This window comes from Vidua macroura, chromosome 6 (genome assembly GCF_024509145.1).
Source record: "Vidua macroura isolate BioBank_ID:100142 chromosome 6, ASM2450914v1, whole genome shotgun sequence".
Lineage (NCBI taxonomy): Eukaryota > Metazoa > Chordata > Aves > Passeriformes > Viduidae > Vidua > Vidua macroura.
This window is the reverse complement of record NC_071576.1, coordinates 35,219,363-35,232,398: the sequence shown is the minus strand read 5'-3', so window position 1 is coordinate 35,232,398 and position 13,036 is coordinate 35,219,363. Positions and strand designations below refer to the sequence as shown.

Sequence of the window (13,036 nt, the reverse complement as noted above, 5' to 3'; positions counted from 1 at the left end):
CTTTTGAAAACAGAGGCACTTGTTTGGTCTTTGCTAGACCAGCATGTATGTTAATCTTTCAGTCAATTTCACAGGAATTTACATTATCAGAAATTAATTTCAAAGGTAAAAATACTTTGCTCTTTCTCCAGCTCAACCTTGAAGAACTGTGTTATATGATGGGGATGGTGCATAGACCCAGGTAGGAGGACTTCTCTCCTACATGAAGAGACCGATTCACCTCATGACCTCAGATGGGCATAAATTTAGGTCCTCCTCTAACACAATTTCCCAGACTTCCTCTATAGTCACCTGGGGAAAAGTAATTCACCTATTTTAGATCCAAATTTTATGCCCTCTGGAGTGGACACAATCTCTTCCTTCTTTTGGTGAGAGTCTGGACAACCAGCTCAGACCAGCTGTTAAAGGGTGGGAGCTGGGAGAGAAGAAACTCAAATGATGGAACAAGAAACTCATAGACTTGTGCCTGCAAAGCACTCTGAACTCTCATTGAAATTTTGCACAAACCATTACCCTTCAGGATTGTTTCCTAAACCTGAGAAGATACCAAGCATTAAAAGACTGGGCTGAACCATGCACACCTAGTTCTTGGGGGATGTTTTTTGACATTTAATGATCTATCCTATTATATATTTTAAAAATAAAATTGCAACAATTACGAAGGAAAATGAAAAAATATTGCAACATGCTTATAGATGTCATATAGGAGATCTCAAGAAATCCAAGGTTTCTAGCTTTGCAGTTGCCATTAAAATAAGGTCCTGAGACCAGCAGTTTAATGCATGACATATACATCAACATGAAGTACTATACTAGGAAAAATTAGGACCAGCACACAGCATTGGCAGCAGGCTTAGTCTGCCAGTAATATCAAATTATTTTTCTGAGTGACTGACCCTGCAGATGACAGTTTTCAGTGTCTGTACACTGCATTGCTAGTTACAATCACTGAACTGTAGAAGAAGCTTCCAAAAACATTAAATTGATAACTAAAAAAAAAAACAACAAAAAAAACCCCAAAAAAAACCAAAAAAACAAAAAAAAAAAAAAAAAAAAAAAAAACAACAAACCAAAAAAAACACAACATGAGAGATGAAAACACAACTGAGACAAGTGAGAGAGACTAAAAAAATTTAAGTTTCCATCTTCCTGACCCATTCATTTGCTGCCTTAGGCCATCTGTTATTCATGGTTAAAATGTAATTCACTGTAGAGAGATATCTACCTAGTGTTCACCTGATTATCTTAAAGTTGTTTTTTCACCACTGTAGTGTCTCAACCCTGTATAAGACCAACATTTAAAAATATTCCTATGCAGGTCTTGAAGTCTTAGCTACTGCAGTTTAAGAAGAAATGTTGGTAATATTTTAGCAGCCTGCTTTATCAGTGAGTTTCAAATAGCTGGAAATTATCTGGTTTTAATATAGCATCTAGATGCATCTCCACACAGAAAGCAGTTTTGCTCCAAGCCAGATTAAGGTTTTAAACAGCCTTAGGCAGGGAAAAATACCATGGGGGGGATATAGAGGCCATGGGAATATTCTGTAGTCTTAAACCACCCGTTTTTTATCCCACAAATTTATGCAGAGAACACTTCTACAGCAACTGCTGAAAAATATCCAGAGCCAGTGAAAAAGAATGGAGAGTAAAATATTCTTTTGAGAAGTGGTATGCCATCTGGTTGTTGCCATACATGTAAATACCACTCCTTTAGGAAAACTCCCCAGAGTATCACAGGCTTTACCCAGTCTCTTCTTCCTCCAGTGCTTCTGTCTTAGTTTTAACAGGTACTACAGAATGTGGAAATATATATGTATGTAGGCTATCAGCATCTTTTGCTTTGCACAATTTCGTTCTTAAGAAGAAAATTGCAATGTCTCTTTTGCAAGAAATTAGCATTTCTACTTAAACCTGTGCTTTCACAGATCTGGGACATTGCATGTAGGCTACTGTTTATTGCAATTAAAACTCTCCAGAAATAAAGATCACAATTAATTTTGTGTACCATCAGGGTTCCTATTTTTCATTCTATCTTTCTTTGGGAAGCAAATGCAATGCTGTTCACCATAATTTTTTCCTGTCTTTTATTTTTCAAAAACAGGTAGTTCTGGCCTTAATTAAGTCTCTTAACTGAAGCTCAGTCTGAATGACACCATTCATTCATTCATTCATTCATTCATTCATTCATTCATTCATTCATTCATTCATTCTCTATTGCCATGATACACCTGCTCTCCTCAGATGTTACCCTGTTCATGTGCCCTCCCACCCTCACTCCCCATCACCAAGGGTTGGCTCTGACCCTCCATATCTGGATAAAAACATGGTCTCCCATTCCTGACACTCCTATACATCATGTCAGGACTTTGGACAAACCTTTGGACAGGAGGTGGCACAGCACTATCCTTTGCTTTCTGTTCATCAGACACCTTAATAAATGTGGGAAAGTTCAGATAAAAAGACATCCCCTGAATGCTTCTGTTGTTTGCTGTGTGAAGTGCTCAATTTTTCAACCGTCATATTCTCATACTTGTCACAACTTTGGCACCCATGCCCTGTAAGTTATTTCTTTCATAAACTTAGCATGGAATGATGCATTTCTCTTTTGAAAATAAATGGAAAAATGTGCATCATGCTTGCAGAAAAACTGCTAATTCTGCTGCTGATGGGGCAAGAAAATAGCATCTGTCTCAATTCTGGCACTAGAAAAGCTTACACATTGATTTTCTTTACAGTCCAGAAATTTTAACAACATTCCTAAACACAGATTTGGGTCTAGGTTTGCAGAATTCATATTCTGAATTCAGAATACACAGTTCATATATGAACTATGGCTCATAAATACAGAGTAAACAAATGCAGTAAATACATCTTACAGAAATACAGTTCATAAACAGAAAATTCATAATTCCTATTCCCCCCCAACCACTGTGTTCTGTCTTCTGTCTGCAATGCTCATTTATACAGAACAATTGTGAAGATACCATGGCAAGGAGCCTGGAACTCAAGATTAATGTTACCACCTAGACACTGAATGCCCTCCAAATCTGGGAGAGTTCGTTCCCTCAGGGAGATGTTGTTGCTCCCTCTGGGAGCTTCCCTTGGAACAAAGTTGCCCATAAATATTGTGCTAGAACAAATGCTGTGTCTCTGAGTGTTTGTGCATCACTTTGTCAGGAATTGTGGGCAGAGAGTGCTGCAGCAGAACTGCATTTCACAGCAGAACTGACGCTCTGGTGGGCTCTGGCTTCTCTGATGCTGTAAATAAGGCTCTCCAAAATGTCCATGCTCCTGCCCTGGGGCAGTTGGGGAAATTTTTCACCCCTTAGTGCTGTGCACAACAGATGAATTGTCTTGTACAGAACATGGAGCAGACAACCCTGGACAAGATCTGTGTGGCCTGAGGATCCATGCTTAGGAATGTCTTGCAGCAGCAGCAGATATGAGCTTTTATTCTATTCCACATCCTGCTCTTAGGGCTCTGCTGGTGCCTGAAGAAATGGAGTTGTCAGGATGTCAGCAGCAATTAGAAGAAGTGCACCAACAGTGACATTGTAATCTGGGATTGGGGAATTCAGAGGACCTGAGAAAGAGACCAGATCCAGGAAAAGCCAAGTACTTAAAGCTGAGACACACCAGACTCCACCACCCATCTTAGAACCAGTGTCACCAGGAAAACACCTCAGGAGTTAGCAATTGCAGAATCTTTAATGAGAGATGCCACAGCATCTGTTTGCCATCTAGGAAATTTCTCCAAGTTAGTTTGCTGTGCAGCAGGATCTCAAAAACATGATAGCATGGAGAGGATATGAAATTTGTTAAACCCTCAAGTTTATCATTCATTCCTACTGTGCAATGCAGGATCTAAAGATATTGTGATAAGGCAACTTAGAAACATGAGAGACCACATGGGCCATAAAGACATGATAAGTACAGGCAATGTTGTACCCTAACCTCCAAGTCAAAAGTGGTCAGGAAGCAGGAAATGAACTGAACAGAAAATGCCTGCAAAATTAGGTGGTACTCAAGGTTTTGACCTCCGTGGATACAGATATACTGTGCAGACATTACTGGAACTAGATGGCATTCACCTGACCTCATACCACAGGCAAAAAGAGGACAGGATGTGGCACTCACCAAGAAATGGGAAATCCTTGGGCAGCAAGAGTCTTCCTCTCCGGTGCAGCAGCCATTAGACCATGGTGGCTACAAAGATGATTTTTGCCCTGTGTTCCCCTTGCACTCTCAGGCCTTGCTGGCCACTTCACATAGGCTCTGAAACTCCCTGGCAGCTCTGGCTGGGCAGGGACCAAGCAAGAGGCACTGCTGCTGTGCCTCCTTGTGTTCACTGGGGAGACAATGAAGATCCTGCTCATCCCAGACCCTCTCCGGGGCTTCGGCACCGCAGAAATGAACTTGTCAGATGCACAGAACACTCTGCTCTGTCGGCAGCGGGAGTGCTGCCCACTGGAAATCACCCCCCACCCCTGCCCAACACCCCTGGGAAATGTCTCCATGGAGTCAAGGCCCTCTCGCAGCGGCACAGCAGGAACAAAGATCCTGCCATGGAGAAGCCCCATGTCACCACCAAGATATTCAGCACTGCACACCCAGGGGTGCCACTTAGGTCCCAAGAGCACCCCCACAAGCACACGGGTCAGCACCAAGGGAATCAGTTCCATCTCAAAGCAGGAGATTTCCAGCAACAAAGCAATTCCTGGGTCTTGTCACCCAATTTCAGATTGGAAAGGGTTCGGGGGGCTTCTGCCTGTTTTGTCAAGGGAAGCCCTGGGGGGTTCCCCTATGACCCATGCATCTGCTCTCCACCTGCATCACGCCTTTGGTTGCCTGGGGCCATTAGGAATCCCAGAGCTGAGGTTGAGATGAAGGGCAGGGCTGGCCTGGCCAGGATGCACTGTGGCACCTGTGACATCACAGCACTGGTGTCACAATGGGGGCAGCTCTCAACCAAAGCAGCAGGTGACACTGCCCCAGTACAGCCTCAGCGAGCATGCACGCAGACAGGAGGCTGTGCTGAACAAGAGCCATAGCAGAAACGCCAGTACCCGGGGAGCCGCTTCTCACCGGGCATCCAGAGGCCGGTCCCTTGTGGGAGTGCCTTTGGCAGGGCAGGGTGCTGCGGCTGGGGCAGTGGCACAGGCCTCGTAGTCTGCCAGCTGCCTGGCCCCTGCGATGATGAGTTATTTTTCTCGGTCCCGGTTAGCTCCCGAGTGCCCGGCTTGGGCGCCTCTGCTTCTTGGCGGGGCTGGTGCTTGTCACAATTCCTGGGCGCTTCTGCTGCCGCGCACCGGGGCGGGCCGGCCACGCTTTGCTGTCAGCGCTAGGGAGGAAATAAAGAGGCAAAGGAATTGTCCAAATTCGTCTGCGTGGACGGCTGGAAGGCTTTAATGGCCACAGGAGCCGTGGTGGAGAAGCTGCGGACCGCTCCCAACTCCGCGTGGACAAGAATGGCCCCGAGTTCCAGGAGGCGTGGGGTTTTATCAGGGGCGGGACAAGGAGAGCAAAAGCCCTCCCACCCAATGGGGACAGGCGCCGTGGCGATGACGTGGACCACGGTGCCCAAAGGGGATGCGGCAGGGGCGGACCCTGGGCTCCGGGGCGAATGGGGTTGCGGGATCGGGGAAACAGACACTGAACCCTCCAGAATGGACAGGGGAGTGGTTACAGGACTGGCAGAGTGAGCTCCAATGGTAAGAGACTCGGAACAGACAACTGCGGGGGGGGAAACGCGGGGGGTGCATGGGGGTACACAGCACTTGGCTAGCTAACATAGATCAGAACCCCTAATCTGAACCAAACTCAGGATGCAACAGCCCCGCTTTCCTGCCTTCAGATCCCTGGGGCTCCTGTCCCCACTTCCCCCACCAGTACCTCCCTCCCGTCCCCACTCGGCCCCTGCCTCACACCTCCTCAAGGCCATGCTTGCCATCACGTTCCTTTTCTTGCTTGCTCAAGACCTCCTCCAGTACCTGCAGCAGGCCAGGGACGGGCTGAATGAGGCCACACTGCCGAGTATGTGAACCAGCAGATGACTCAGCTCATTCTGGAGCTGGAGCAGATGAAGCTGGAGCAGAGTGGTGGGCCTGGGGAGCTCCGCTCATCTGGCAGTTCTCAGCTCTGACTGGAATCCTCATCCTTCTCTTGGCGCTGTGGTTTGGACTCAAGAAAATTAGATGTGATCCAGACAACAGTGGCCACAAGGAGAGGTCCAGCAGCAAGTGGGTGGAGGAAGAAGGACACATCATAGCTGCAAAGAAAGAAAGCAACGATGCAGATGTGGAAGAGGACAATAAGGATGGAAAGGAAGAAGGCAGCAACACTGATGCAAAGGCAGAAAGCAATGTTGGACGGGAAGCAAAAGAAGGCTATGATGACACAAAGGAAGAACAAGGATGAGGAAGCAGAGGAAGTCAATGCTGCCAGAAAGGGAGAAGACAAGGCAATGCAAACAAAGGAGATGACAACCACAGCGTCAAAAGGAACCCTGGAAGCCTTTCAGAGGTGTGCATACAGTTCCCTGCCCTGGATCTGGACAAAGGCTGCTTGGTGATTACGGACCTGATGGACAAACTCACACACATCTTTGGACAAGGCTTGTTCAACAGCTTCTACCCGATGCCACAACAAGCCATCGGAGTGGGCAGAGCCTTTGAAGGCTGGAGTCCCCGTGCACAAGATGTTGTGTACCACGTGCTCGTGCCCCTGAGTCCCCCTCCAGGACACGCCTTCCACCTGGAGGTGGACACTGTGGGGATGCTCCAGAGAAATTTCTGTGTGGAGCTGCTGTGCACCTGCACTAGGGAGAGGCTGGGGTAGGACATGCTATGTTTCCTCCACCACCCTGAGGAGGAGCTGAGAAGGAAACAGGACCCCAGCCTCCTGCACACTCTCTGCACTGGCTCCTATCTAGATGTGGAGAAAACTGTCCATTGGTTCTATCGATTCCTGAGAGTAGCCTGGATGTTTTTGCCTCAGTCCCGCCACTGGTGTTTAATGCTGCAGCCCTGCAGCTACTCCTGTAAATTTCACCTAAGCAAAGACAAGGAAAGCTTCACGGTTGAAGTGATCTTTGGAGTGCGGCGAGGAGACTCAGATATCTTTGTGGACAGCCAGCCTGCAGAAGTAGGCGTCCCAAGCACAACGTGGCTTGAGACTTATGCCGTGGCAGAGGCAAAATCCTTCAAGCACAGAGGCAAAATCCTTCAAGCACATTTCCAGGCATGCCCCCCAGGACAGCTGGCACTGTAAGTTCCTGCAGCTCCTCAGCAGCATCCTGACAGGTGTACATTTTTCCAGCTATGCCCTGAAGACCACGGTGATGCACCTCCTGAACACCGCACCCCTGATACAGTGGCGCAGGAGGGATTTCCGGCAGCGACTAATGGATATCCTGAAGTACCTCCGCTGCTCACTGGACGCGAAACAACTCAACCACTTTGTCATAGGCAACAAGAGGCTTCCTGAGGAGATCAGTTTGCCCTCCAACTTACGTGTGGCTCAACCACCCAACCACTTCCAGCACCTGGCCAGCAACCTGGATGCCCACACCAAGGCTGTACGTTCGCCTGCTGCATCGGCTCAAACAGCTGCTGATGCACAGCCATTGAAAGAGATCCTCGGGCACAGAGCTGTGCTTGAGGGGCCTCTTGACAGACCCTGTATATATTAACCTCCCATAGTTAGTGCATTTATGAAATCTATTAGTACCCTGTACTTAGTGATTTTGCTACACTTACTAATGCCCCCTAAATTATTGAATTTACTACATATATTAGGACCCTCTAGTTAGTGCTTTTACTATATATATTAACACACTCTAGTTAGAGAATTTACTGTATATGTTAGGACTCTCTAGGTAGTGCTTTTACTCCATATATTAATACCCTCCAGCTAATGCATTCAGCAATCCCAAATCTTCTTTTTTACTGTTTCAATAAATTGGACTATTCCAGTATCTGGATGGTGCAAGCTTTCCTTGAACTCGACCAGACCTAGAGTATTTGTAAATGCCACTCGCTGTGAATCTGTGGCTGGCTGGGGGTAGGCACTCTTATTAGCAAGCCTTTTTTAATAAACGCACACAATTCTCACTCCCTACTGCTTACAGCCTGTCATTGCACAGGCTGTCCATGTCTCCCTTGCTTACAAGCTCATGTTTACTTTGCATAGCTGCCTCTTCTGCCTCAAGCTGGGGAGAAGGATACCATACCCAGGTCCTATGACCTGGTGTGGTAACTCAGTCTGTGAAGTTTCGATGCTAGCATAGGCAAGACCAGAACATAGAGAGATAAAGTGAAAGCCCTTACAGCATATACTCCTTTTAATGATAGAAGCAAGGTAATATATTCTATATTCATCTCAAGATGACAAAGTACTAGAGATGAAGATCGTCCCCTGCAGAGCAACAGTCAGCCTCTATAAAAAGGTTAGGAGAACCATAGGCAGCATCTGCCAAGCTGATCCTCATCTCATGTCAGCAGAGAGTTGCTCACTAAAGCACTCCCTAAAAGTAAGAAATTAATAATTAGCAAAACCCAAAACCTCCTTTATGTTGTCACAACTAAGTGGAATTGATATTTGAAGCCTCTCTGACTCATCGCTTCCTGTGAATAGCAAAAGAAGGGAAATTTTTTAAGCAGTCTTCAAATCACCCAACACACTGTTTAATAATTTCCAGGGTTTTCAAAGAGGATGGATCATGATACAATCTTGCTGGTCACAACATCAGCTATGGTCATACAGTTACTTAAATGCCTCAAGGAAAGCAACTGGAGCTTTGTTAGTGATTGCTGGGCTTGAACTCCACAAACCTTGTGAAGATAGGTTACTTATGGTATAGATAAAAGTATCCCTTTCTCTCTTACTTTTTCATTGGTTGTCCTCCCTGTTGTTTCAGCAACCTCTCCTGCTACTGCACCCTGGAAGCTTGCACAGGACTCACAGCAAATTCCTCTCTATAATTTGGCATCCTGCAGACCATATACACTGTAACTCATCTTCTCAGTAAAATACACAGACTTTACCTCCTCCATCTATTTTCATAGGGAAATCTTGCCATTCTCCAAATTGTTCTTATTACCTGTTTTGAAGGCATTCTATGTTTTGTGGATATATTTTGATGGGTAGCCAGATCTGATGGCTGCATCCTGGAAGATGACAAGGTATTTTTCCAGAGGCAGCTGTACTCTTCACCTTTCCAGGGGCAATGGCTGTGTTTTCTGCTAGTTAATATTCAAAAAAAATCTTTCAGAATGTGATTTTCTTTCTGGTTCCCAACCCCTGGTTCCCAGCCCTAGAGGGAGTTTTCTCTACCAGATATAGGGAGAAGCCTGGGAGCAGCTAAGTTGGGACCACAAGAAAAAGGGACTTCAGAGCCAGGAGAAGCAGTACCACATCCCCTCCTTGCTGTGCTGCAGCTCCCCCAGAGATGCCACAACCCTGGGACATTAGCCAAAATTGCACTTACCTTGCAGAGACTGGCAAACTCAACACATTAACTGACCTAATGGAGAACATCAGCAGCTCCACCTGCCAAAAAAGCAACATGAAAGTTTTTGGCTGTTGGTATGAGCCCTCCACTTCTGGAACCGAAAAACTCTGTAACCTGAATACTGGAAACCAGCATGAGACTCCTTGTGTCTAAAGAGAAGGGGGTTAGATTATTGCTAATGGCAGAAACAGACTTTCATCTTCCCCACTAACCATTCTGAGGACAAATAAATGCAACTACTCCAGAAAAGCTGCAATTAACTATTTCTGAAACTATTCCCCTTCTTTATATATCAACAGGAAAATATGTTTTCTCTCCTTGATATGGTAAGTTGTAATGTCACAGAAAGGCATATCTTAGAATAAAACTTCAGTGTCTCATACTATGCTAGATTTGTGAAGAAATAAATTTTGAAAAGAACTGTTTTGTGCTTTTCTTTCATAATGGGTGTAATTATTTCTTTAGTACTTCAAATAGCTGGGGAGAAGAAAAACCTCTCCCTCTTAAACCTTCAGGGCCCCTGAATCCCACCCAAAAAGGGTAAATATAAAACCATTAGAAATAAAGATCCATTTTCTAACATGCTTTATTACTTATAGGGACAGACCTGTTATCTTTTCCTTGAATTTATTTGGGGATTGATTAAACATAGCATGTATCAGACATGTCTCAATCTTTCTCACCACTCTTCTAGAGAAGCTAAAAACTGGAATACACATGTATTCTGTTCTGATCATTCTTGTTCTTCATATGAACATTCTTGTTCTTCATATGAACATTCTTGTTCATCATATGAACATCATACTGTTCTCAGGGAGAGCAGTAGAACCTCAAAGTTCAGAGAATCATTTCCTAATGTTCCAGTTCTTACCGGAGCTTGCAAAACCTGTCTCACCATACACCCATCCAGAAGACAGGCTGAGAGCCTGCCATCAGCCTTACTCTTGCTCTAATTCAATGCTGCTTTGATATTTTGCAAAACATTGAACTGAAAGAAACTGAAATTGCTTTTCTGCTTGCTGAAGAAGATGTATCAAAAGTGCATTGTCATAGTAAACTACGGATGAGAAATGGCTGTATTCTTATCTCACAGACATCATTCATCTAGAATATATCTCCATCTTCTTTAAGTGCAAGAATGTACTTTGAAACAGAGAAAGAAGAAAATCATAGGTAACCAGGAGTATTATAAGATGTTCTAATTAAAAAAGGAGCATCTTAATCCAGTTCTGGTCCAAGACTTATTGGCCCAAAAGAAATGCAGCAACAGCAGCAGGTGAGATTCCACTGTGGCATTCAGCTAAAGTAGCATGGGCTAGGAAATACAAGCTGGGCGAGGAAATACAAGCTGATGACTGTCCTGATACATACCACCTTGCCCAAATGAAAGGCTCATTAACCCCAACAAGAAATAACAGAAGTTTGTTAATTTACTCAAAATGCATGCACCAGAGAAGTGGCTTGAGGACTGTTTGTTTGATTTTCATTAAAAAAAGGACAACACAAGTACAGACAATTGTTATGGCTGATAACTACTAATTTTGATTTGTGCAAAGATGTAAACCTCCATGCCCCAGGGAAAAATCTTTGCCCTCAGCTTTTGCTACTGGTCAGAGCTGCAGGGTCTCATTGTGCTCACAGTGCCTTGGCCCTGTGAAACTGGGCCTTTCCCAGGCACAGCAGGTACACCTAGTGCCACACCTCTCCAAACCCAGTCCCTGCAATGCAGATACATGTTAGGTACACACTCTGGCTACTCTCTTGTCTTATTCGAAGCCTGCAAAAATCATGATGCAAGCACTCATAAATACTTAACAATAGTCTCAAAAACTGCTCTAACAGGCACAATATTGAACAACAACAATATTGAAGATAACATCTCTCCAAAACTGTAACTGTAGAGAAAAAGGTAGATAAGTGTCTCTGACCAAAATCCCCTTAGCCTAGTGATAGAGTTTTGTATGGGGGATGTGCTGAGCAACTGTTTAAATGTCCAACTTATGCAAGGTGAACTTGGTGCCAAACAGCACTGTGTGGAACACTGGGAACATCAGTGATTTTGGCCATCTCGGTTAAAAGCAGAACTGATAATTTAAACAGTCTTGTATTTTCTTTTAACTTGGTTTTAATAGCTAAAGCCCTTCAGAACATAATTAATGTTTAAATATCCACTCTTGAGAGCAAATTAATCAGTTCCTCAGAAAGACCATTAAGTTTTTTGCCTCTGTGCATTGTAACCAATTATGAATCCAAGATTCACAGCTATTAGCTTCACCTAGAAATTCAGAAGTTGACAATATATTAATTGAAATTTAATAAAGAACAAAAGATGGAGAAATTAATTCAGATGGAATAAGAAATGAATTTTGATGAAGTATTAAAAATAGCACAATTAGAAGTAGGAATGTCTAAGTCTCTCTCTTCTTTAAGTAGTTTTCACCTCATTTGGACTGACTTGGTATATCCATTTTATTCCACAGAAAAGTCCCCATGATTCCAAAGTACAGAGGGATTGTGCTTTTAACTGTACACTGCACAATTTATATGCCATAGACAGCATAAAGCGTAGCAATTCTTGCTCTGTGTTTGGGGATTCTGTGGTCCCCAGGAATCCAAGCTACTAATAACAATTGAAGCACTGAATCACAGAAAAATAGGAAAGAAATTCAATAGAAGTTGGAGTATCTATCTCAAATAAGAGATGGAAATGTGCAACGAAGAATGTGCATAGAGCTGCCTTTCATTTTTTCTTAAACTGAAGTCACAATGCACAATGTGTGATGTCATAAAAAGCCCTACTTGTAACATTTCTTTCTCTGTTGAGATTTCCTGATAACATATCACAATACCAACACTGCAGGCCAGATGTTCTGTTTCCATATTCTACCTTTGCAATGAATTGATCTGTGCTTGCTTCCAGTTTAGAATCACACTTCATGTTTTCCATTACATTCAAATATAATTAATATGCTCTAAGTTGTGTTTTTAAGGGGTATAACTGACTGATCAGAGCTTATTGAAGAGGGTTGTGTTTGCTTTCCAAAGTATCACCTTTACTTTAATGAACAGAGGCTGTACAAGTTGCAGGACATGGATGTAAAGGATTGGTACTGACTCAGTTTCCTTACATCTTCCTCTCTAGGTTTCTTTCTGTGTTTCCCCATATCTTTTGAATGCAAATCATGAATAAGGTCAAATGATGGCTATAGAATAAGCATAGCCATTACAAAAATCCACCTGTCTTACAATGCCGGAGATCCTTAGGTCAGCTGGACTAGTGGTGACACAAAACGGGACCAATATAGGGATACAGTAAGTTTTTACACTGCAATAAACAGCCAAACTCATTTTGCTCAAAAACTGGGCCAGAGAGTGAGAGATGGAGGCTGGGAGAGAGAAAGAAAGTGGGAGAGAGATTAAACAGCCTCTGGTATCTAATGTCTATGGATGACAATTTCAAAAATATTTCTGGGGATATACTTGGCAGGCAGTAGCCTGCAATTTCCTTCTAGATACATATAAACA

The 13,036-nt window shown here is 44.0% G+C and overlaps 1 protein-coding gene across 1 annotated transcript; it reads left to right on the top strand.

Annotated features, from left to right (window-relative positions):
- The first annotated feature begins 5,835 nt into the window (after positions 1-5,835).
- Positions 5,836-8,316, top strand: LOC128809542 (inositol 1,4,5-trisphosphate receptor-interacting protein-like 1). Its single transcript, XM_053981601.1, is given in 2 exon segments — positions 5,836-7,209; positions 7,211-8,316. Coding segments are annotated over 2 exon segments (1,107 nt in total). The 5' UTR covers positions 5,836-6,582; the 3' UTR covers positions 7,691-8,316.
- The last annotated feature ends 4,720 nt before the right edge of the window (positions 8,317-13,036 follow it).